This window comes from Lethenteron reissneri, chromosome 40, assembly GCF_015708825.2.
Source record: "Lethenteron reissneri isolate LAM-NWPU_2019-01 chromosome 40, ASM1570882v1, whole genome shotgun sequence".
Classification (NCBI taxonomy): domain Eukaryota; kingdom Metazoa; phylum Chordata; class Hyperoartia; order Petromyzontiformes; family Petromyzontidae; genus Lethenteron; species Lethenteron reissneri.
In genome coordinates this window covers 1,771,195-1,797,782 of record NC_083818.1, presented here as the reverse complement: position 1 = coordinate 1,797,782, position 26,588 = coordinate 1,771,195, and the positions used below count along the sequence as shown (strand labels likewise).

Below are 26,588 nucleotides of genomic sequence, written 5' to 3'. Positions count from 1 at the left end.
TGCTTACCTAAAACCGGATTCCCACCACCATCCATCCCAGAAGAATTCCCTCATCAAGACTCTATACCATAGAGCCCAATGCATCTCCGACCAGGAACACATTGCCAGTGAACTCAAACACGTACGCCAAGCTCTTAAGGCTAATGGTTACTCTGACTACACAATCCGCAAAGCCATCACTCCAACCATCAAGAAGGATCCTGTTGAGGAGCCTTTCAAGACCATCACCTTACCCTACATTGCTGGGGTCACAAAAAATATCTCAAAAATCCTGATTAAACACAAGATCCAGGTCCGATTCAACACAGTACATAAAATCCGTGATCTGGTCCCGTCTGTAAAAGATGTGGTTCCAGACATACAGTACCCTGGCGTCTACAAATTAAGTTGCCTCTGTGGTAGCAGTTACATTGGAGAAACCAAACGATATGTCTCGGACCGCATCCGTGAACATAAAGCAGACCTGAAACACGGTAGGACAAACACCTCAGCCGTGGCAGACCACTGTTACAACTCAGTGGGCTCACATGACATTGACTTCTCCAAGACAGAGGTTCTCTGCAAGCCATCTGGCTATCATGAGAGATTCGTTCATTAGGCGATCCACATATACAAACACAGAGACAATTTCAACCGAGAAGATGGATTCTGGCTTAGCAATCATTGGCAGGACGTAATAAACCATTTCGGATCTTAACTGATTGTGTTCACGTTTACGGTGACTTTCAGACCGCGTTCCACTCACTGGCATTGTATTCTCCGCAGGGAATGGATTCTTTGCTCCGCTGCAAGTTTTCCCCCACGACTCACCCATTGACACGACGGTCAATGGTGCAGCGTATAATAACAAATAGTATAACATTTATATGCTTAATACAATGTACAAAGTAATATATAGTATCGTAATTGTATAGTAAACATACACATTAGGGTGGGTAGAATAATACAGTGTTATATTAAAATGTATAAGGTGGTTTATAGAAATACAGTATATAATTTAATGTTGGGTTTGTCTATGGCAGTATATAGTACGGTGTAGACTCGTGTGATGTAAGAGAACAAAGTTTAAATGGAAGCATATTATATAATTTTTACGACGTAGAATTGTAATGTATTACTTACTGTTAGTAACTCAGTTTATTATTAGAGTATAGTAAGTATACTGATGATGCTATGTAGTTTATACTTTAGTTTTTTACGTGGTTGTTTAGCAACTGCAGCTACATACTATTAACATTCCTTTCCTTTGTTAATGCTACCCCCCTTCCCCCTCCCTTTGATGCTGCTAATCCTGCATAATGCACGGGCATAATATTAATTTGAAACCCCCCCCGCCCACCTCCTACGCATTTTCCATATGCTAAATCCCTCTTGATATGCAAATTATTTTGTCTAGGCGCTCTTCTTCCCACCTCCCCCCCTCCAACCCAGCTTAAATATACGCTCCAAGCTTGGTGGTGTTTCATTCTTCACTTGAGGACGGCTGCTTGCGTTGTGGCCGAAACGTCGTGAGAATTATTTTATTATGTTTTATTTTTATTATTTTATTACTTCCCTTCTACGTGACTTTACCGAAAGAACCAAGAAGAGGGTTATATGCAGTAATTCTGACAATGTATTCATTCTTTTTGCCACAATTTGTTGGCTGCTCGTTGCAATCTCTTTTGCAGTGGTAACAAGTCGTTGACTCGTAAGTAAGGAATATTACACCTAAAAGAAGTCAAACAAATCTTACATTGTTTTGTTCTACGTGACTTTACCGAAAGACCCAAAGAATATTCATCTTTAAGCTTCAACGAAAGTAAAGCAACATGGCGCTCACCACGCGGTCGTCCTGCCAGAACGTTGAATTTGTTATCGATGAAAATGAACGGCATCCTTTAAAAGCTAAGTCATCCGAATTTATATATAATCAGAGTAAACAATTGTTGAAAACATTTTTGCTTATAATATCTTTAGGCTTGCCTTGTTTCTTTTTGCAATAATTTCAAATAAAATCTGCGGCACACAGCACGCTGCCATCGAATGAGGGCACCGACTAAATAATGAACGTGTCGGTAACGACGTCTGTCCAGCGGCTGGGCGAAGTAGGCGTGAAACAAGCGAGTGGCGGTAGTGACATGGGGCAGCAGCACCAACTCTAGAGAGTTAGCACTGAAGGCCTATGAAATAGAAGTGCCTAGGGCCTACAAGAACCTTCATCCGACCCTGGTAGAATACACTTTTACAAAATAGCACACCCCTTCAGTTGCTCGAGGGTTTATTTTATACGTTATACATTTTCCACTTTAGAATATATTATTGCACACAGTTGATTAAGAGATTATTACAGCAAAATGATACATTTCTCTTGAGGTGTCCTAAGACGATAACAAAGTGCATTTTGGAAGAGCACACCGCACACGATAGGGGTTTGGAAGGTTAACAGCAGCAATAGCGATTACCTGCGGCCTACAGTGGCCCCCCCATCCCTCCCACCGGCCGCCCGTGCGGCCCACTATGGCCAATCTTGTTATGACAAAGATGGCTTTGGGCAGGGGTGGCCAAGTTTGTCCTTTGCCGAGGGCCACATAGGACAAGACAGTTGACCTGTGCAGCCGTTAATAAGACTGTTGAGGCAAGCGCTGTTGGCGAGCATCTATAGAGGCCGGTACGGGCGCACAAGGGCCAGAACCACATCCGTAACTAGAAGAGGAGGTCGCGGGCAAACTACAGCTCAAGGCGGGGGGGGGGGGGGTGGCGGCTTGGTTTTATAAGTTTTTTTTTTTACTTGTCTCGTTGGTACGGGGACCGGCATCCCGGTGCGGAGATTTGTCGGTTCCAAAAATGCACGGCCGGTGCTTCATAGCTGCGTGCTCATTTGCAGCGGCATAGGCCCGGACTGTCGCAAAGTCCGGGCCATGCCGCTGCTTCTCCATTGATGAGAAACGGAAGAATTGGTCACGATCGCAGAGCGGGACGTTGATCCCCCCCACCCTCCCCACCGCCCTTTTAGCGACACGGCTGCGGTAACCCACTCGACTTTACGCAGGTGCCGCATTGTGGGAGGCCAGCACTACAGGCCACGAAGCGAAGCGCCCGTGCGTTTGCGAGAAGCTGGCAATGCAAATATGCTGGGAGCTGCATGCTGGGAGGTGGCCGTGTTAAGGCAAATGGGGGGGGGGGTGGTTTGGAGGGGTTTGGCGAGCAGGAAAATCCCGAGATGGGCGACAAGTGCCACCGCACTGGCACCGAATCCCTCGAAGTCTTGGTAAGTGGAAGTGAACGGCGCCCCGCTTGAAGAGCAGCGATGCCACGGTGTAATGCCACAAAAGCTACACTGCGGGTCGGAGTAACTTTTGAACGCTCGTTTCTCATCAATGAAGCTTCAAGCTACGTCCGAGCCTGCGATCACAGCTCCGGATATTCACCGTCAAAACTCTCCATCGATCAATTTATGGGTGGCCGAATTATCTCGGTCGCGAATGTACCGTGCGTGTGTTTACTTTTTATACTATCTATCTTATCCGACATTCTCATTTTTATACTATCTCCGGGCCACCGTTCTCGCTGATTACCCAAAATAATCAAGAGTTGATCGGGGTTCCTGACAAAGAGGAAAGGCCACCTTCCCCCTCCCCTCGTGGTTCAGTTCATGTGAGTTGAAGATGACCCCACGCTCTCTCCATCTAACACCCACAAAGACACAGAAGGCTTCAGTTAACACATTTTACATTTTTTGGGATAAATGGGGCAGATTTGTGTTTATACCCTGTTATATAGATCAGGCCTGGTATATAATGTGGTCAGAGCATTCACACGGTCGTAAGTTACATTTCCTAGCCATGGTTTGCCTTGGCCAATCATCATCATCCCTCCAGGACCAATAAAGAGTGGAGCACCTGGTGGAAAGTCAACATTGGTCAATTGGTCCCCGCTGACTCGGATACGCGTTTTATCTTTTTCCACTGAACAACTGAGCCGTGCCGAGCCAGCACGGCATGGCTCAGGAGGCGCCAGGTTGGCTTTACCACCGCAGAACTCGAGCCACGCCACTGATGTCGCGGTCGCACGCAGCGAACAGAGTTGGTGCTCACTGGCAATGCGCAACGAAAATGATTAACCCTGACCCCTGCAAGCGGATTCGTGAACCCATTACGGACATTTGTAATTGCTTTCCTTTCAGTGTGGTGGGGTTTCTCCGGAGTCTCCGGTTTTCTCCCACACAAAACTAAAACGTGAGTAAAAAAGGGAATCGGGGGGGGCCCAACATCCCAACGGCAGGACCCCCCTGAGAGTCTTGAGACTCAGGAGGCTCTCCTGTGGATGAATGAGTTAAGTTGAAGTTAACATCGGTGGTGATTTTCATCCGTAGTAAAACAAACGCCCGTAGGAGCGCGGCTCTGCTGCCAGTATGAGGAGCAGTCATCAGATCAACATATATACGAGACGTGGTGGATGCTTGTATGAGATTCCAAATGCTACTGCTGCCAGTATGTGTGGTTATTCGCACTACCTGCGAATGTCAATAGCTTGGCTCAAGTCTCGACTTGACCATTGCCCGCATGGACATCTTCAAGTCACTTTCGTCTGTGCGAGTGTTTTTGTCATTTAACATCACCGACGCCTGTACAAGCATCCTGTCTGAAGTTGTAACGTCACAGTCCTAATTTCACCGTTGCCTCTATGAGCCTCCTGGCGCCCATCACGAGTGGCGCATGGATGCCTGTATGGGGGCCTGGTCTGAAGTTGTCGCCTCACAGTACTGACGTCACCAACCACCTGCGTATGGGCGCCTCGTCTCAAGCGCTGACCTCGCCGCCGCCTGTACGAGGTCACTGCCCGCACCCGGCTGGCATCACGTCAGTGCTGCTTGAATGCCCATACGAGCGCCTGGTCCCAAGTCTGAAGTTGTAAGCGTCGCGGTCCTGTTGTCGCCGCCGCCCGTAGCAGGGCCGGCACCGCCGCCGCCGTCAGTGCTGCGTGAACGCCTGTATGAGCGTCTGCACGTCGCGGGCATCCGCCGCGCGGCACAGCTCCACTTCGCCCATGCCGCTGAGCGCCAGGCGCAGCGCCGCCCAGATGTTGTCGGACATCGCGGCCCCCTCGCGCCGTCTCCCGAGGCTCTTGTGCTGCTTGACCAGCGCCTCGAGCAGGTCCGCCACCGCCTCCCTGCACCCGAGGGTCACGACCACAGGCAAAGGCGGGCTGCTGTCAACGGAGGACCGCAGAGCTTGGGCAATCATTGGTCAGCGTTGGGTTCTGGCTGCTGCTGCCGCCGCCGCGGCCGCCTTTCGGCTTTGTCTGCGGGTTCATCGGCGAACGTGAGATTCACGTTTACAAGAACGGCGTTGCAATGTGAAACTGTTAAATGCCGTTGTAATATCTCCCCCCCCTGCGCGTAGCCTTTGCCAGGCCGTCGTTGCGAGCGCTGTTGGCGAGCAGCTATGAAGGCCCGCATGGCACACGAGTGGGTGGTGCGGCCAGCGCCACGGCCGATTGCCCCTTTGTCTCCCCCAGTGATGATGCCTGAGCCAGACTGCATAACTGGTACTCATTTAAGGCCCAGTCGACCCTAGAGAAAGGCCCACGGACGGTTCAGATAATCGACGCAAAAGTTGTAAAGTTAGACGCGAGCAGCAATCGAACTCGCACGCATGGATTTTCTCCGGGAGGTCTTTGTCTTCCTCCCGTACGTTAAAACTCATTAAGTAGCCGGTAACTCCTTAACACATAGAGCAGTGGCTTCTCAACCGGGAGTATGCGGTGCCCTGGGGGGTACACGTGGCAATGTCCCAGGGGGGCTACGTGAGGCGACTTATAATTGTGTGAAACTATATCGTTGGCGAATAATCACGTTGTGTGAATCTGCCAAGATAAAATAACTAATAAAAGTGTAATCTACATGGTCATCTAGAACAATATAAAAGACGTTTATAAACTCATTGATCGTAATACAACGCGGGTTTCCAAGAGTAACCGGTGAGCGTGATCGAATGACGCCACGCACGCAGAGCGTCCGCTCGCTTGCAGTTACTAACTCGCTAGTTAGGATGATGATACCTTACACAATGGACAATTGGTTCAAGTATATATTTACGTGGATCTAAGCCAAAATAAAACCTGTAGTATGGATAAAATTCGTACATTTATTTCCTCAGAACCACGTTGGGTTAGGCCAAGGGAGTTACTCGGTTTAAAACAAATTTGAACGAGGGGGTCATGCAATCGCCAAGCCAGGCTGAGAACCACTGACGTGACAGAGGACGGCAGAGCTTGGGCACAGTGTTGGCGCCAGCTGATCCACGCGGCAACCTTCCTGCTCGTCTGCGGTTCCCAAGAGTCGGTGTCTCTACGACCAGTGCCGGATTAAGGTAGTGCGGAGCCTGTAGCGTGATGTTATAAAGGGGCCCTAAATAAATAAATAACACGTAAATATTTTAAACACACACATTTTTTACTTGCACAGTAAAGTAATTGTATATTTTTTCTATTTGCTATACAGCCAGATAATGACAAATCGCTAACCTTAAACACCCAGTCGTTCATAAATGTTGAAGGCGGTATAGTACTATAGTAATAGAGCATGTGCAGAATCACTGAACCGGAATTGATAGCTTGAAAGCATTGAGCGTGGGGCCCTTCAAAGTGCGGGGCCCATAGCTACATATCCAGCTACTTGTGCTACTCGGACAATCTGGCACTGTCTACGATGGCGTGCGACGGTGCGCTACTCGTTGAAAGTCGTCGCACTCGGGACCCCCCCCCACCTCCTGGGTCAACTGGGCCTTAAATTAGTACCCGGCGCGCTGTGTACAAGTCAACGGTGAGGGGGGGGGCGGTCTCTATCTTTGCGGTGGGGATGGTTGTGGTGGGTGTGGAGCGGCGGGGCTGGGGGGGGGGGCGGCTTGACCTGTAGGCGCCCATGTTGAGCCAGCTGACGCCCAGGTTGTACCAGGAGCGCACGTATCCGGGCTGCAGCGCCAGCGCGTGGTAGTAAGCCTCCACCGCCTCCTCGCTGCGGCTCCCGTTCGCCAGCGACGCCCCCAGCTTGTTCCACAGCAGGTGATCCTGTGTGGGGTGGGGGGGGGGGGGGGGGGAGCCCACACCCTGTAGTAAAGGCGCAGCCCTGCAATTTCCTAATCGCGCCGCTGCTGGCTGAAGTGCCTCTCCACTACAGGCAGCCACTCGGGTCGCGTACGCACACACGGCCGTGTGCGTGTGTGTGTGCGTGTGTGTGTGCATGCGTGTGTGCATGCGTGTGTGCGAGCGTGTGTGCGCTTCAGGTCTTCTCGGCCACGGTCATTCCCTCCCTTCTCTACGCTTGCGAAATGTGAACACCCCAAATGGAACATCTCCGCCGGTTAGAAACATTTAAGCTGGCCTGCCTACGATCCATCCTGGGCTTAACCAGGCTGGATTGTGCGAGAAGCTCACAAATCCTTGAAAGATCTGGACAAAGTCTCATCAGTGAGCAAGTTGGCACAGTAGGGGGCACAGGTGGTGCAACAGCCACTCATCTCAGTCAGTCGACCCGTGGCACCTGGGTCTGCCCCGTGACCTCCTGCCAGCGGACTTTCGACACTTCACGTGGCCTCAACGTGCACATAGCCTGGCAGAAGCGTCGTGGTGATGTCACCGCTACTTAGTGGCGAATGGCGGTTGTTGGTGTGTGCGCGCGTGTGTGTGTGTGTGCGTGCGCAGTCAGGTAAAGTGTGAGTTACCCCTACCTCTTTGAGGACATCTCGGCAGCGTGGAAGAGTAGACCAACAGAACCACCACTTAAGAGCTCCATCTAGTAGAGGCCCTTTACGTCGGCATTGGCATGAGTGAGCACTTGCAGGGCTGCACCTCTGCCTTATAAACTGGAGAAGTGAGGGCAAATGTAACGTCACAGTGACGGAGGGGGGGGCGTGCAGGTTTGTGTGGCCGCGCGAGCCAGTCAGCGTGTTCCTTTCCAACGTTCCGCTGGGAGACGGGTGACCGGGATCCTGGCCTTTTGTAAGCGCTAGTCGATTCTGAGAACGGTTCCCGGTTGACCGGTTGTCTTTGACGAACCCGAGTACGCCCGCAATGAGCGGCACGCCGCCGTAAGTACTCGCCGCCGTGAATACTCACCGCCATAAGTACACGTTGCCGTGAATACACCCGCAAAGAGCGCACGCCACCAGAAGTACCCGCCGGAGTGAGTTCTCACCCCCGCCGTGAGTACGCGGCGCCGTGCTGCTGCCGCAGCCGAGTACGCACCTCGGGGCGAGCGTGCACGGCGTGGGTGAAGCACTCGACGGCTCGCTCGTACTCCCCGCTCAGGTTGAAGATGACCCCGAGCGCCGTCTGCAGGTCGGGGTCACGGGGGGCGCGGCCATCGCGGGCGGCGAGCAGGAAGAGCGCCTTCACCTCGCGCAGGAGGCTGCGCGGAGGAAGCGCGCGGCGTCACCAGCGTCGTCACGGATACCATCAGTATTGTCATCGCCACCGTCATCAGCGTCATCGGCACCGTCACCGGCAATTATCAGCACCATCATCGGCACTATCAGCATCGCCATCAGTGTCATCATCAGCACCGTCATCATCAGCGTTATCATCAGCATCATCCTCCGTGTCATCAGCATCATCAGTGTCATCGTTGGCACCTTCTTTGTTCGCATTACCAGTGTAATCACATCTACTTAACATCCACACAGAGTGATTATTAATGTAATTGTCGCTGGTAGGCACATCATCAATGTCTCTCACAATACGGGAAAACACCACCAAAATCACCACCACCAACATCACCAAACCCCCCCCCCCCCCCCCCCCAGAGAGAGAGGGAGAGTGAGAACTCACTCTGGCACCGGCTGCGCGGGCTGCGTGGTGGCGGCGGCGGTGGTGGCGGTGGTGCTGGTGGCGACCGCGTCTCCGCCCGGCGCTGGCCTCTCCCCCGCAGCATCTCCCCCCGCATTGCGCACGGGCGCCGGCGGTGCCGGCGGTGCCAGCGGTGCCAGAGGCGCCGGCGGAGCCAGCGGTGCCGGCGGTGCCGCCGGCGGCGCCGCCGGCGTGGCACCGTAGAGCGGGTGAGCGAGCAGCCAGGCGCGCAGGCTCTCGCACGCCTGCGGCTGGCACGACTCGTTGGTGAGGCTCACGGCCAGCGCCAGCAGGGCCGTCAGGTTGTTGGGCTGCAGCTCCAGGCACCTGGGGGAGCAGAGCGGGAGGAGGAGGTGGAGACGTGAAGGTTGCAGGTTGCAGGTTACGCCCTTTCGCCAAAGTTGCAGCAACATAAGTTTTAGTTTTTTCCCACCCCCTCCGAAAATGTCATTGCAGAAATAACGTTTTTTTTTAATAAATGAGGAAAATATTATGTTGATATCGTCAATTATAACAACCGATGGAAATGAATGGCGTAACCCCAACTGAGTATCTCTGATCCCATCAGAGTATCCGTGACCCCAGGGTAACCGACCTTTGCAGGGCCGTGATGGCGGCTGGGTCCTGCTCGTTCTCCGCAAGTGTCGTTCCCAGGTACTGCCACGCCTGACGCACGCACACAAAGACAAAGATCTCACCCGCTGTGGAGCCTCAACAGGCCGCAAAGGCAAGTGCTGTGAGCGAGCATCTAATGAAAGCCGGCACTGAACACGAGGGTAGGTAGCCAGCACCACTTTTGTCTCCCGAGTGGCGATGTTTACACACTGCACCAAGTACTCATTTGAGGCTGAGTCGACCTAGGGGAGGCCCAAGTCCAGTTTAGACAATTGTCACCGGTGTTGAAATTGAACGTGGGATGTGGGGTTCATAGCACAGTGCGCTAGCCGCTACACGACCGCTCCCTACAAGTTGACACACACACTGACACACAGACCACACACACTGACACACAGACCACACACACTGACACACACTGACACACAGACCAAAGATAAAGACAAAGATCCCCCGTATAGCCTGAACAGACTGTAGGGGCAAGTGCTGTTAGCGAGCACCTATGAAGGCCGGAACGGTACACGAGGGGGTGGGTGGCCAGCACCACGCCCGACCGCCTTTGTCTCCCTAGTGGCGATGTTTACACACCGCACCAGGTACTCATTTAAGGCTGAGTCGACCTAGGGGAGGCCCAGGACCGGTTCAGATAATCGTCACTGGTGTTAGCCGTGAGCGGGAATCGAACCCGGGTCGCCAGGTTCATAGCGCAGCGCGCTAACCGCTACACTACCGCTCCCCACACAGACCACACACACTGACACACACACTGACACACAGACCACACACACTGACACACACTGACACACAGACCACACACACTGACACACAGACACACACACTGACACACAGACACACACACTGACACACAGACCACACACACTGACACACAGACCACACACACTGACACACAGACCACACACACTGACACACAGACCACACACACTGACACACAGACCACACACACTGACACACAGACCACAACAACTGCCATTCGCCACTAAGTGGCGGTGACGTCACCACCGCGCTCGTGCCAGGCTATGTGCACGTTGAGGCCATGTGAAGTGTTGAACGCCCGCTGGCAGGTCACGGAGCAGACCCAGCAGGTGCCACGGATAGACTGACTGAGATAACTGGCTGATGCACCACCTGTGCCGCCTACTGTGCCAACTTGCTGTGCTTTAGCCACCCGACGCTCCGCTCGTTTTTGTGAGCGTCGCTCCTCCGCCCTCTGTTGTTGTTGGAGGGCGACTGCCTTGGACTGTGATGCCGGCACACAAGGGCATCTTTTGTTTTTTTTTTGCCGTCTGCCGCGAGTGAAGCCGACGGCGGCTGCTCATCATTCCGCGGCATTAATACAGAACCCCCGCCGCAGCATTAACCAGGGCGGCCAGGCGGGCTGCCCGAGCCCGAACCGCGACACCTCCAGCAACGGGCGGTGGCATGGACGCCGCGTCGCCAGGACCCTGCTGATGGTGACGACGACGACGACGATGATGATGATGATTATTAGGGAGGGGGAGGAGGAGGAGTGGGGTTCATGTCGGTGAACCTCTGCGTTGGCCGGGTCCTGAGTGGCAGCCGCCTCGAAGAGGAGCACGGCGGTTGAGAGGTCTCCCTCCCGCAGGGAGCGCAGCCCCTCCTCCATCGCCCGCGCCTCCTCCGCAAACGGATTCCCTCGCCCGGGCACCTGCGGGGGGGGGGGGCGGGGGGGGGGGGGGGGCAACGCAATGATGAAGGCAAAGGTCCCCCGTGTAGCCTCAACAGACCGTTGGGGCAAGTGCTGTTAGCGAGTAGCACCTGTGAAGGCCGCCACACGCAGGGGGGGAGGTGGCCAGCACCACGCCCGGCCATGTTTACGCACCACACCAGGTGCTCATTTGAGGCCGAGTCGACCTGGGGGAGGCCCAGGACCGGTTCAGATAATCGTCACTGGCGTCGGCCGTCAGCGCGAATCATAGCGCAGCGTAGCGCTAACCGCTGCACCACCGCTCCCCTCCACCTCCCCCCCCACAACCCGCTTCACCCCCTGACCACCACCGCGTCGCCTCTCGCAGTTCCGTTGCGGGCCAGTGCTGCTCGCGAGCGCCTTTGAAGGCTGTGCACGGCGCACGAGGGGTGGGTCGGTGGCCGCAGCGGCCCGATTATAACGAATCGACCACAGTAGGCACTGCGCCTAGCGCCTATGGGAAACTAATAGGGCCTACGAAAGAAAAAAAATGTGACCACGTTATTTTTCTGTTTTTTAGATATCTTCTCGAATAAATATATGTACACTGCAAGGATAGGCCACAGTGTTTCAAATTAAATCTGTTTATCTGCGGCACACAGCGCGCTCCCATCGAATGAGGGCACGGACTACACCAGTGGTGATTCTTCTTAACCTGGGGTGCTCCACGCACTCCCTGGGGGTGCGTGATGCTTTTTCTAGGGGGTGCGAGACATGGCCAGATTGTTTTTTAGAAGGTAAGTCATCAAAAACACAAATTAAGCACCGGCACGTAAGCACAACAACTCCTGAAGGTGAAGCACCACTGGGCCACAGAATGAAGGCATCGGCAGTGACGACGTCTGTCCAGCGGCTTGACGAAGCACCGCGGAGTGACAGCGGCGCTCGTGGCAAGGAGCAGCACCGCCAACTCTCTAGAGAGTCATTACTGAAGGCCGACGAGACAGGGTCCCTCAAAAACCTTCATCCAGCTCTGAGTGGCGGCGTCGCTGCGCCCGGCCGCCTTTGTCTTCCCTGCTGTTTATACACGCCAGGGACTCGTTTGAGACTGCGTGCACCTACGGGAGCTGCCCCCCGCCCTCCCCCCACCACCGCCACCGTCGTCGCGAGCGGGGAACTCGCGTCGCACGGCTGCGCTAATTGGAGAGCGCCAACCGCTGCTGCTGCGCTACCGCTCAGCAGCAGCAGCAGCAACCACAACACGGAGGGTCTCCACCACCAGTCTCGTCAGGCTAACGAGGTGACCCCAACCTGCCCCCATCTCCCCAACCACCCACCTTGCCGGCCCCCCCAGGATCCTGGACCCAGGGGTAGGAGGTGTCCGTCTCTCGCATGGCCATCTCCTCCCACTCGGCCTGGAGCTTGTCCCAGAACGCCACGTCCGCCTACACAAAGACAAAGATCACCGCCACCACCACCACCACCGCCCCCACCGCCACCACCACCGCCGCCCCCACCGCCACCACCACCGCCACCACCACCGCCGCCCCCACCGCCACCACCACCCGCCACTACCACTGCCGTGTAGCCATCAACAGACTGTCGGGGCAAGTGCTGTTAGCGAGCAGCACCTATGAAAGCAAGTACGACACACGACGGGGTGGGTGGCCGGCACACCACGCCCGGCCGCCCTTGTCTCCCCCAGTGGGGATGATTTGTTTTACTACACACCCCATCAGGTACTCATTTGAGGCTGAGTCGACCTAGGGGAGGCCCAGGACCAGTTCAGATAATAATTCTCAACTCGTGTTAACCCGTGAGCGGGAATCGAACTCGGGTCGCCGGGTTCGTAGCGCCGCGCGCTAACAGCAACTACACCACCGCTCCCCACACAATTGACAATCGTCATCAGTCGTCCATGGTCGATCCACTGCTGGATGAGAGCCTCCCCGAGCCGCCGCCACCTCTCGCGGTCTCGTCCAGCCAGCAGCACGCGGGCAGAGTGTACGTCACACGTGGGTCTACACGCGTAATCACGTGTACGTGACACGTGTGTGTACACGGTAAACACGTGTACGTGACACGTGTGTGTACACGGTAATCACGTGTACGTGACACGTGTGTGTACACGGTAAACACGTGTACGTGACACGTGGGTGTACACCCGTAATCACGTGTACGTGACACGTGGGTGTACACGGTAATCACGTGTACGTGACACGTGGGTGTACACGGTAATCACGTGTACGTGACACGTGGGTGTACACGGTAATCACGTGTACGTGACACGTGGGTGTACACGCGTAATCACGTGCACACACACACAGGGTTACATACACCCGCAGAGGGGCTACAGCAGAAGCCCTCTTAACGACCGCCCCTGTTCACGACTAATCGCTTCACGACGGGCCTCCCCAGAGCCCAATGTGTACTGTATAGTGTAGTGTATAGTGTAGTGTATATTAGTGTAGTGTATAGTGTAGTGTATAGTAGTGTAGTGTATAGTGTAGTGTATAGTGTAGTGTATAGTAGTGTAGTGTATAGTAGTGTAGTGTATAGTAGTGTAGTGTATAGTAGTGTAGTGTATAGTGTAGTGTATAGTAGTGTAGTGTATAGTGTAGTGTATAGTAGTGTCGTGTATGGTGTAGTGTATAGTATTGTCGTGTATAGTAGTGTGTAGTGTATCATAGAGTAGAACCCCTGTTAATGACCACCTCTGTTAACGACTAATCGATTAACGACGGGCCTTCCCAATAATTAGTGTATAGTAGTGTATAGTAGTGTATAGGGTCGTGTATGGTGTAGTATATAGTATAGTGTATAGTAGTGGAAAGTGTAGTGTATAGTAGTGTATTGTAGTGTCGTGAAGAGTATCGTATAGTAGTGTATAGTAGTGTAGTGTATAGATGTGTAGTGTATAGTAGTATATAGTGGAGTGTATAGTGTAGTGTATAGTGTAGTATATAGTAGTGTAGTGTAGTAGTGTATAGTAGTGTAGTGTATAGAATTGTAGTGTATAATAGTGTATAGAAGTGTAGTGTATAGTGTAGTGTATATTAGTGTAGTGTATAGTGTAGTATATAGTAGTGTATAGTGTAGTGTATAGTAGTGTAGTGCAGTGTATAGTAGTGTATAGTAGTGTAGTGTATAGTGTAGTGTATAGTAGTGTAGTGTATAGTGTATAGAAGTGTAGTGTATAGTGTAGTGTATAGTAGTGTAGTGTATAGTGTATAGAAGTGTAGTGTATAGTGTAGTGTATAGTAGTGTAGTGTATAGTGTAGTGTATAGTAGTGTAGTGCAGTGTATAGTAGTGTATAGTGTAGTGTATAGTAGTGTAGTGCAGTGTATAGTAGTGTAGTGTATAGTGTAGTGTATAGTAGTGTAGTGTATAGTGTAGTGTATAGTAGTGTAGTGTATAGTGTAGTGTATAGTAGTGTAGTGTATAGTGTAGTGTATAGTGTAGTGTATAGTAGTGTAGTGCAGTGTATAGTGTAGTGTATAGTGTAGTGTATAGTGTAGTGTATAGTGGTGTAGTGTATAGAAGTGTAGTGTATAGTGTAGTGTAGTGTATAGTGTAGTGTAGTGTATAGAAGTGTAGTGTATAGTGTAGTGTGTAGTAGTGTAGTGTAAAGTGTAGTGTATAGTAGTGTAGTGCAGTGTATAGTAGTGTAGTGTATAGTAGTGTATAGTGTAGTGTATAGTAGTGTAGTGTATAGTGTAGTGTATAGTAGTGTAGTGTATAGTGTATAGTAGTGTAGTGCAGTGTGTAGTAGTGTAGTGTATAGTAGTGTAGTGTATAGTAGTGTAGTGTATAGAAGTGTATAGTAGTGTAGTGCAGTGTATAGTAGTGTATAGAAGTGTAGTGTATAGAAGTGTAGTGTATAGTGTAGTGTATAGTAGTGTAGTGTATAGTGTATAGAAGTGTAGTGTATAGTGTAGTGTATAGTAGTGTAGGTGTATAGTGTATAGTAGTGTAGTGTATAATAGTGTATAGAAGTGTAGTGTATAGTGTAGTGTATAGTAGTGTATAGTGTAGTGTATAGTGTAGTGTATAGTATAGTGTATAGTGTAGTGTATAGTGTATAGTAGTGTAGTGTATAGTGTAGTGTATAGTGTAGTGTATAGTGTAGTGTATAGTGTAGTGTATAGTAGTGTATAGTAGTGTAGTGTATAGTGTATAGAAGTGTTGTCCCTCCATTGGGTCCAATATTTTTGCTTAGTGACCATTCCCCTGTTAACGACGGGCTGTTGCAAGTACAGTAAATATGAATTAATGCATTTATCAACCGTATTTATTTTAATAGTACGTGTTTATCATGTTGTTAGTATCTTTATGCATTGATTACATCGTTTAAATATTATAAAGTACGTTTTTTGGGGTGAAAATGGATAACTTTCGATGCTATTAAACCTTTAACGTGCATTCCCTACACTCGCTTAACAACCAAATGACTTGACGACCGGTTTCGTGGAACCAATTACCGTCGTTAAGAGAGAGGAGGAGGGCTTCTGTTTAACACGCAATAGGGGATATCGCGTCAACCACAAGGTGTTCTACCTGTACACACCCATGTGGGTGTGCCTGTACATGTGGGTGTGCCTGTACATGTGGGTGTGGCTGGGTGAGCGGTGCTAGTCGTCAAGTGGGCGTGGCTACGTAAAACTGGGCAGGGTTTGGCGGCATTGTCTGTAGGCTCAATGTGCCCCCCGCCCCCCAGAGTCTCTCACAGACATTTGCTCAGGGAATGGAACCAACGGGACTCTGGAAGACGGGAGACGGACAAATACAAACGAGACCGGATGAACGCAACGGAGAGTTTTGAAACTAAGTTTCTACTTCCCCCCCCCCACCCAGCCCCTTCCCCTTCGTAGCCTCGCACCTGGGCAACCGTCTGCGTGACTCAATAGCTACGCCGCTCACTCTGCATCATCACACACCCCCCCCCCCTGTCGCCACCGCGGCCGCCCGCCCCTATCCTCACCTCGATGGCCGCCTTTGTCTTCTCAAACTCGTCCTGGGCCCAGGTGGGGTGGCCATCGTCCTCCTCCTCCTCCTCGTTCCACTGCGGTGCTTTCTTCCTCCTCACGGACCCCGTGGTCCCACCGGCGGCCCCCGTGGTCCCACCGGTGGCCCCCGTGGCCACCCCGGGGCCCCCCGTGACCCCCCCGGGGCCCCCCGCGACCCCCCCGGCGCTCCCCGTGCCCCCTCCGGCGCTCCCCGTGCCCCCTCCGGCGCTCCCCGTGCCCCCCACGCTCCGTTCGCCGGGGACGGCGTCGTCCCACGTCTCCGAGCCGGAACTGACCTGCGCGGGGTGAGTGGGGGCAGGCGAGTGTGTGTGGGCACAGGTGTGTGGACAGGTGATTGGACACAGGTGAGTTTGTGGGCAGGTGTGTGGGCACAAATGTGTGGGCACAGGTGAGTGGACAGGTGAGTGGACAGGTGAGTAGGCACAGGTGAGTGTGTGGGCACAGGTGAGTGTGTGGGCACAAGTGTGTGGACAGGTGATAGGGCACAGGGGAGTTTGTGGGTAGCTGACTGGGCACAGGTGGATGTGGACACAGGTGAGTGTACAGGTTAAAACGACAACAGCGATGCTGCACTGGCAGTGGGGTCTACCACCTTTGCCACAGGCCCAGCCCGCACTTCTCCACGTGCTTACAAGTTACATCCATGTGGGAGGTGCAAATGACGACGCGGAGGCAGGTCTGCAGTTAAGGGCTTGCGCCAGATATTTATTAACTTCCCCAGGGGTAGGGGTCCTACACTGGGTCCTTCACCCGGACCTTCACTCTGTCTGTTACTATCTCGGCTCGCTCCAGGGCCTCTCTCCCTCGAGTCGGATCGGGGGTTCAGCCAACACCGGCCGACCGGGGAGAGCAGCACCTTCCACAACTCCAGCCGGCTTCTCTCCAGACTCCCTGAACTCTACCCCTGGCTGCCTCTTCCACTGCTCTCTATCCCGGGCTCCCACAACGACCCCGCTTTCGTCCCAGAGTCCCCCTTAAGTACCCTGATGAGACATGACGTCATCGCCCCGCCCAGCGTACATGACGTCACGTGACATGACGTCATCGCACTTGACGTCACGCCTCCACATTACTCCTCTACACATGCTGCGAAAAACAGAACAGGAAAACAACTCCACACACACACAAAGACAAACATTCCCCATATAGCATTAACAGACTGTTGGGGAAAGTGCTTTTAGCGAGCAGCTCCTATGAAGCCGAGCACGGCACACGAGGGGGTGGGTGGTTAGCACCACCTCCGGCCGCCTTTGTCTCTATTGGTGACGTTTACACATCGCACCAGTTACAATTTTTTAAGGCTGAGTCGACCTAGGGGAGGCCCAGAACCGCTTTAGATAATCGTCACTGATGTAGGCCATGAACGGAAAATAAACCCGAGTCGCCAGGTACATAGCGCAAGAGCGCTAACTGCTACACTACCGCTCCCCAAACACGCACACACACTCTCACGCACACTCACACACTCGCATTCACACTCTCACGCGACCATTAAACACCTTGTCTGTTAGTCGTGCAATACTCCTCGAGGACCTTGCTGTGAGTGGGCGCAGGTGAGTGTGTGGTAGGTGTGTGGACGAGTGAGTGTGTGGGCAGGTGTGTGGACGGGTGAGTGTGTGGGCAGGTGAGTGTGTGGGTAGCTGAGTGTGTGGGTAGGTGAGTGTGTTGGTAGGTGAGTGTGTGGGTAGGTGAGTGTGTGGGCAGGTGAGTGTGTGGGTAGCTGAGTGTGTGGGTAGGTGAGTGTGTTGGTAGGTGAGTGTGTGGGTAGGTGAGTGTGTGGGTAGGTGAGTGTGTGGGTAGCTGAGTGTGTGGGTAGGTGAGTGTGTGGGTAGCTGAGTGTGTGGGTAGCTGAGTGTGTGGGTAGGTGAGTGTGTGGGTAGGTGAGTGTGTGGGCAGGTGAGTGTGTGGGCAGGTGAGTGTGTGGGTAGGTCAGTGTGTGGGTAGGTGAGTGTGTGGGCAGGTGAGTGTGTGGGTAGCTGAGTGTGTGGGTAGCTGAGTGTGTGGGTAGGTGAGTGTGTTGGTAGGTGAGTGTGTGGGTAGGTGAGTGTGTGGGTAGGTGAGTGTGTGGACTGGTGCTTGGGTGGTTCTCATTCTTCGTGTTGTTGTTGTTGCTGCTATGCTCACGCACCACGGGATCTCCCGTGTAAAATAACCGGCCAATTTGCTTAACGGGAACCATCCGTGTAATGCAGGCTTATCCATAAAGTCCCTGTCGATATTATTGGACTAATGTTCTAAATATTTACACATTAGACTCGATTATCCCACATATCTCTCTGCCAAATACCACTACATTTGTCTGTAAATTACGTGTAAGTTAAGAAAATTTCGTTCGTTAATGAACAAAGCAAAACAGTGTAGTCAAGAACATATTGATGTTGTTTTATTAAAAAAGTCAATTTAGATTTAGAACAAATACTAACGATCGACTGATCGATGCGCATGCTCAGTGGTGACACTTTCCTGCTCCTGCATAGAAGACTCAGCCCACTAAGTGGATGACAGCAGCAGAACCACGCCAATCAACATCAATCAAACTCCGCCTACTGTTGTAAAGAAATGGCAACTACTGTACTGTAGAGGTGATCATGTGGATTTCGGATTAACCGGGGTAACATATTTGTTCGGTTTAAGCACGTGACTTGCAGTAAACATTTCCAAGAATAACAATGTTGTATAACTGTTTTTAGATGATTAATTTGGGCTTCGGGTGAAAATCCACGAGTTTATTCATTTTTACGCCAAAATGTCACTGTGCACGGTTCACCCTCAAAACGGATAAACCGCGTGCGGATAATCGAGAGTCTAATAAAACGGGGGGGGGGGGGGGGGATGGTGAGGGCACTCATCGTTATTGCACAAACATCGTGCCGGGAGTGCCTTCAATGGAAGTTTTCCAAATCGCTGGAGAGGACATGGCAGCAAACTAAGCCCTGGAGATCCATGAGAGTTTTTTTTCGTGGGTGAGTTTGCGTGAATATAATGTGTCGTTAAACCCGCCACGGCCAATCAGTCAGGTTTGTCACGTGAACAGAACGTGGCAATTCGTCACTAGTACAGCACACCGGTTGCGTGTTGGAGAGCCAAGCCACAACATTTACTATCCGATTACGACGTTTCTCCAGTAATTACAACGAGCTTCATCAGGCGACAGCCAGATTTGTGGAGAAGTCCTCCTGCTTCCATCTCTGGATTTTAACGCCTTTGGAATTTTTTGCACGGGGGTGGGGAGGGGGCCTGTGCATCGACCAAGAGTTTTATAGATCTGCAAGATTTTACGACATTGTGTTTGTTGCTAGCAAAAAAAAAATACTTCGCAAGATGCAAAATGTGTGTCCGATATGCAGTTTACAGGATTTGAGCTGTGCCGAGATTGCTACGTTGCTCGTCTAGAATCCAAAACGCCTCCATGTCAATGATGAATATACCTCCGATCATATCGTCGCATAACTTCCCATAAATTGCTTCGATTTCAATAAAATTATATCGGGACTTCATGGACAACCCTGTATCTCAAATGAAGTCGACACTAATAACACACCGACACATCCACCGTTGTCACGCGCACACCAGCGGGAGCATTGTACAAAGAGCACACAGACTCCACACAGAGAGGCGCCTGGGTCAGGATTCAAACCCAGGGACCCATTTCCTGCCACGAGTGTGAACCACAGCGCCCCGCCACCATCACTAAATCAAACTATGTTTGTTTATTTTACCAGGTAGCTCTTTTTTAGAAGCGACGTGGCCACAAATGACAGCCCAAAGAAGTGGCTTATCGTCGTGTAGACATTTATGGCGACCAAATACTCTAAACGCGTGACGTTGGATTATAAATGTGGTGGAAAAAACCGGAAAGACTCGAAGAAAGATCCACGCAACCACGAACAGAGAGAGAGACACGCAAACTCCAAATATACAGCAGGCATCGTCAGAGTCGGGATCGAACCCACGACTCCCTGCATCCCAGGCGAGGTAGTCAACATCTCCTAGCCATCGTGATGAGAGAGAGAGACACGCAAACTCCAAATATACAGCAGCAGGCGTCAGGGTCAGGATCGAACCCACGACCTCCTGCGCACCAGGCGAGGGAGTTCACATCCCCCAGCCACCGTGATGATGATGAGAGAGAGAGACACGCAAACTCCAAATATACAGCAGGCATCGTCAGAGTCGGGATCGAACCCACGACCTCCTGCGCACCAGGCGAGGGAGTTCACATCTCCTAGCTACCGTGATGATGATGAGAGACACGCAAACTCCAAATATACAGCAGCAGGCGTCAGGGTCGGGATCGAACCCCCGGCCTCCTGCGTACCAGGCGAGGGAGTTCACATCTCCTAGCTACCGTGATGATGATGAGAGACACGCAAACTCCAAATATACAGCAGCAGGCGTCAGGGTCGGGATCGAACCCCCGGCCTCCTGCGTACCAGGCGAGGGAGTTCACATCTCCTCGCCACCGTGGTGGTGGGGGCCACGAGGGCCGTGCCACTTGCGTGTCTCACAGAGGACTTTGGCGACGACCTCCTCCCGGCTGAGTGCGAGTGCGGGCACGGAGTCACCTTCTCGCCGGCACGGAGGCAAACGCCGCGGCCCACTCGGACACCCTGTGCCGGATCTGGCGAGCGGCAACACGGATACCCTTCGTCGTCACCTTCCGCAATGGCGATGTGGTGGTAGGGGAGGGGTGGTCACTCGATATTGGTAGCAGCTTAGAGGTCCTCGCCAATAAACCTGTGGTAGGTTTCACCAGCGTTGGCTCGAGCGAGCCGCGGCTCTGCTGATGAGACGCCGACTGTCGAAACCGGTCCCAGTGCACTACCAGAAGGCGGCGTGGCTGATGGGATGTGTAAACATATGTGTCATAGCTTCTTTATTTATTCGGAGGGAGGGTGATTGGAAGCAAGCAAATTATATGCTTATTTATTTTGTAAAACGACATTCTTCACAGCGACAGACGAGGATCTTTTTGCGAATCCTCGCCTCGTGCTCGTGATACAACGTTGCCCTGCGATCCGGTCTCAAACTACGGTGGCCAGGATTTTTCGTTGCACTGCCACCGTTCAGTTCTCGGCTGCCGCGTGCGCTCTGCATCGACGCGAAAGCGGCCGCCAGCGCCACTGCCACCGCTGCCACTGCTACTGCCAGCGCTACCACCATCACCACCGCTACCACCATCACCACCGCTACCACCATCACCACCGCTACCACCATCACCACCACCAGCGCCAACGCCAACGCCACTGCTACTGCCAGCGCTACCACCATCACCACCGCTACCACCATCACCACCACCAGCGCCAACGCCACTGCTACTGCCAGCGCAACCGCCGCCACTGCTACCACCACCGCTACCACCACCACTACTGCCACCGCCAGAGCCACCACTGCCACCATCACCACCGCCACCATCACCACCGCTACCACCATCGCCAACACCACCGCCACTAGTACAGCACTAACCGGTTGTGTGTTGGAGAGTAAAACCCACGACAACTTTTACAAATCGAGTACTGTGACGTTTTGCCAGTAATTACAACAACAACAACAAGCCTCATCAACAACCAGCCTCATCATCAACAACAACCAGCCTCATCAACAACCAGCCTCATCATCAACAACAACCAGCCTCATCATCAACAACAACAACAACAAGCCTCATCATCATCAACAACAACAACAACCAGCCTCATCATCAACAACAACCAGCCTCATCATCAACAACAACAACAACAACCAGCCTCATCATCATCAACAACAACAACAACCAGCCTCATCAACAACAACAACCAGCCTCATCAACAACAACAACAAGCCTCATCATCAACAACAACCAGCCTCATCAACAACCAGCCTCATCAACAACAACCAGCCTCATCATCATCAACAACAACAACAACAACCAGCCTCATCAACAACAACAACAACCAGCCTCATCAACAACAACAACAACCAGCCTCATCAACAACAACAACAACCAGCCTCATCAACAACAACAACAACCAGCCTCATCATCATCATCAACAACCAGCCTCATCAACAACAACAACAACAACCAGCCTCAACAACAACAACAACAACCAGCCTCAACAACAACAACCAGCCTCATCAACAACAACAACAACCAGCCTCATCAACAACAACAACAACCATCCTCATCAACAACAACAACCAGCCTCCTCACCAACAACAAATAACCTCATGAACAACATCAACAACAACCAGCCTCAACAACAACAATAACCAGCCTCATAAAACAACAACAACAACAACCAGCATTATCAGGCGATAGCCAAAATTGTGAAAAGACATAAACAGACAAATCTGTATGATGGATAACATTGATCGCGAAAACCTAATTCGCCATAAACTTGAGGTTGGTTACCCGTTACCAAATGAATCTCTACGCATCGTCCAATCGCATCGCAAATGTTTGGTGCCAAGAGCGCAGAGGCAGGTGGCGGCTCTCTCCCTCTTTCTCTCCCTCTTTCTCTCCCTCTTTCTCTCTCTATTTTTTATTCAAGAACTCAAACTTGTTTCTTTTCAACAAAACAAAATGAACCCCCGGTGATGGTAACTCCATGATGTTCACTCTGTGGAGGGGTAATTTTGAGGGATGTCCTGCCCCCCCCCCCCCGACCTCAGCGTTTGCCCCCCACTCTGGGAGCTGCCGACTTCATCGTTTTGGCGATTTTCTGCTTGGGGGCAGCCTTAACTGCAGCCTTGGCAGGAGCTGTGGCCGACTTCTTGGTTCCAGCCTTCACCTTCTTCGCCTCCTTCTTCGCAGCTCGGATGTTTTGCTCGCGCTGACCCTTGCGGCTCTCGATCTTCTGGTCGCGCTTGGCGAGGATGTCGGAGGGCGTGGCGCCTGCGATGGCGCGCTGAGTCTTCACGGCACGGCGAGACCTCTTCTTAGACACCTCCTCCTCCTCCTGATGGCCCTTCTTGTGCCTGCGTCTGCTGAGGACCGTCCAGTTGCTTTACCGCGAATTGCGCTCGGAGAGGAACGCCGACTCGCACTCGGCATTGAGGAACTGTGAAACCTTGCCGTCCACGCGGGCGAATCTGACCCCTTGACCTGGGCAGATCTTGTGTGCACTGAAACTGCACAGTTCGAGCTCAATGGCGGCGGCGAGACGAGATGGCCGCCGCGTCGAGCTCTCTGCCTCTCTCCCGCGGTCTCTCTCCGCTCGGGAGCCCCGGAGTCAAACCCAGGGAGGGGGCAGAAGCCTCCCGGCCCAGCCGCTGGGGGGGAAGGCGACGCCGCTCCGCTGCCCGGCGAGGTCCCCGCTTCCTGCCCCGGCTACTGCCCCTGGGGAGGCCCTGCTGCCCGTCCAGACGTCTTGTGACCCCCCCGCCCTCGCTCCCACCCCCCCCAATGAATTGACCCTGAACATTCCCCCCCCTCCCCCCCTTGTGTTTTAAATAAACATTCATTAAATATACTGTATATGTATAATAATATTAAGTTTCAGATCTTTAAATGGGGGATGGGCTCAAATGACACGTGGACCCACCCTGCACAGGGCCCGGGTGGCGGCAGGTGGAACGCGACACCTGGACAGCTGCGCCAAACTCTCTCCCTCGATCAGCGACTACCCCCCCCCCCTTCCAGTAACTACCCCCCCTTTCAACAACCGCCCCCCCCCCAATTCAGCACCCCACCTACTATTCATAAATTGCCCTCCCATTCAACAACCGTGAACCAGACTACAACTGCCCCCCCCCCACTCCAAACCTCACCCCGCCCCCCCTCCCCCCACGCTCGCCCCACACCAACCCCCAGCCCGCAGCAACTCCCCCAATCCATATCCACCTCCCCGTGCAATACCTGACCTCACCAACTCTAACACACTCACTCACTCACCCACGCTCACTCACTCACCCACCCTCACTCACCCACACTCACTCACCCACACACACTCACACTCACCCACACACACATACCCACACACTCTCACTCACCCTCACTCACTCACCCTCACTCACTCACTCACCCACACTCACTCACTCACACTCAACCACACTCACCCACACTCACCCACACTCACCCACAATCACCCACACTCACTCACTCACCCACACTCACTCACCCACACAGACTCACCCACACACCACACTCACCCACACTCACTCACCCCTCAATCAACATCTACCTGACACCAAACCAAACAAACGAGCCCCCCACAACTCCCCCCCCCTCCACGCGTGCATGTGCGGCAGGAGAAACCCGATCCCACGATGTGACCCCGCGTCTCACACGCACTGACAAGGCTCCCGCATTAATAATTTGTGCGGAACAAGAGCGAGAGGGTGGGGATGGGTGAGTGGGTGGGGGGAGAGAAGCGGGGTGGGGGTGAGGGGGGTGAGGGGGGAGGGCTCTGTGTGGGAGGGCATCGTGGGGGAGCGGAAAATGTAAAATTCATAAAAAATGCATTTGTGCCTCTCTGTCAGCTCTCTAAAGGGGCAGCGCACAGACTCGGATACCAGCTGGGGCGAGCGGTAGCGTGGGTGGAGTGATGGCGTGGGTGTGTGGTGTCATGTTGGAGTGCATGTGAGCGAGTGGTGGTGGAGTGGTAAGTTGTGGAGTGAGTGAGTAGTGGAGTGGGTGGGTGAGTGGGTGGGTGAGTAGTGGAGTGGGTGGGTGAGTGGGTGAGTGAGTAGTGGAGTGGGTGGGTGAGTGGTAGAGTGAGTCGGTGGGTGAGTGGGTGGGTGAGTAGTAGAGTGGGTGGGTGAGTGGTAGAGTGAGTCGGTGGGTGATTGTCTGGACGAGTGGTGTCATGTTGGAGTGGATGTGAGCGAGTGGTGGTGGAGTGGTGAGTTGTGGAGTGGACGAGTGGTGGTGTGGATGAGTGGGTAGCGTGGAGTGGGTGAGTGGTGGTGAATGGTGGGGTGGGTAGCGTGATAGAGTGTTGAAGTTGGTGAGTGGTGGAGACAGTGAGTAGGTGAGTGGTTGAGTGGTGGATAATTCTGCGGGTTTGTTTACCATAAATAAAGGGTCCACAGAAAAAGATGCTTGGAGTCTTCTTAATAGTGGACCCTGAAGATGCCGTGATGCCATTCACAAGAGTGGGCCATTGCATGCCGGAGCGACGGTCCAAATGTGGCAAATTTGAAAGATGACACCGCAACATCACTCCATTGATGTTAACTCCCTCGCCTGGTATACAGGAGGTCGTGGGATCGACCCCGACCCTGACGCCTGCTGCTGTATATTTGGAGTTTGCAGTGTTTCTCTCCCCGCGGCCGCAGAGATTTTTCTCCGGGTCCTCCGGTTTTTCACTCCACATTTAAAATCAATATCACGCGTTTAGAGTAGTTGGCTGCTAGAAATACACAGCTCAGTGGGGCCTTACCTGGTAAAATTAAAATAAATAAAAATAATAAAAATTTAGTTTTTAGCTTAAATCATCGCCACCGATTGCGAAAATCCTACAGCAGGATCCTCCTCCTGCAATCTGACTTTTGAGACTCGGGGAGGCCCCTTTCCTGGGCAGATGAGCAGAACACCTGGGAACCAATTCTAGGACTTGGCAAAACCTCGTCTGTGATTCATTTCCACGACTGTCGCACCAACTTCCCCCAATCAACGCGGTTGGCTACGTACGGTGCGGAAGATATTCAACGTACGTACACACAGATCAAATGGACACCAATTGAGCGGTCCACAGGCCAGAGATGGTGTTTAGATCTGTGCGTGGGGAGCGGTGGCTCAGCGGTTAGCGCGCTACAATGCGCTATGGACCCAGCGGACCCGAGTTGGATTCCCGTTCACGGCCATCAACACCGGTGACGATTATATGAGCTGGTCCGGGGCCTCCCCTTGGTGGACTCAGCCTAAAATGAGTACCTGGTGCAGTGGGTAAACATCGCCACGAGAGAGACAAAGGCGGCCGGGCGTGGTGCTGGCCCCTCAACCCTTCGTGTGGCGTGCCGGCCTTCATAGGTGCTACTCGCGAACAGCACTTGCCCCAACAGTATATTACAGGCTATACGGGGTGTCTTTGTCTTTGTGTGCTCACCTTGACAAAGCAGGGCTGTTCGGATGGCAGAAGCCCATCAGTTTCAGAGTCACCCAGGAGATCACACTCACCGACCCTGCGCACACACACACAGGTACGCAGCTTCATACAACATGCACGCAGGTATATACAAAGATCTCCCGTATAACCTTGACAGACTGTTAGAGCAGGTTCTGTTCGTGATGAGCACCTATAAAGGCCGGCACGGCACAGGAGGGGTGGGTGGCCAGCACCACGCCCGGCCGCCTTTGTCTCCCTCGTGGCCATGTTTTACACATCGTACCAGGTACTCATTTGAGGCTGAGTAGACCTAGGGGAGGCCCAGAACCAGTTTAGATAATCGCCGCTGGTATTGGCCGTGAGCGGGAATCGAACTTGGGTCGCCGGGTTCATAGCGCAGTGCGCTAACCGCTACACACACGTACGTA

General features: G+C 52.8%; 1 protein-coding gene and 1 pseudogene across 3 annotated transcripts in view; both read right to left on the bottom strand.

The window, feature by feature from the left end:
* Positions 1-2,243: 2,243 nt before the first annotated feature.
* Positions 2,244-26,588, bottom strand: part of LOC133352333 (peroxisomal targeting signal 1 receptor-like) — a 42,880-nt gene continuing 18,535 nt past the window's right edge. For all 3 annotated transcript variants that reach the window (XM_061567925.1, XM_061567926.1, XM_061567924.1), the window contains exons 5-13: positions 26,161-26,236; positions 16,090-16,410; positions 12,445-12,552; positions 10,991-11,128; positions 9,422-9,492; positions 8,809-9,153; positions 8,227-8,389; positions 6,893-7,050; positions 2,244-5,151 (exon numbers count right to left, since the gene is read on the bottom strand). In XM_061567925.1, coding sequence (XP_061423909.1) covers positions 4,953-5,151; positions 6,893-7,050; positions 8,227-8,389; positions 8,809-9,153; positions 9,422-9,492; positions 10,991-11,128; positions 12,445-12,552; positions 16,090-16,410; positions 26,161-26,236 — 1,579 coding nt within the window. In that variant the 3' untranslated portion in view covers positions 2,244-4,952. The remainder of the gene's footprint in view (positions 5,152-6,892; positions 7,051-8,226; positions 8,390-8,808; positions 9,154-9,421; positions 9,493-10,990; positions 11,129-12,444; positions 12,553-16,089; positions 16,411-26,160; positions 26,237-26,588) is intronic.
* Positions 22,767-24,680, bottom strand: LOC133352345 (large ribosomal subunit protein eL24-like; annotated as a pseudogene).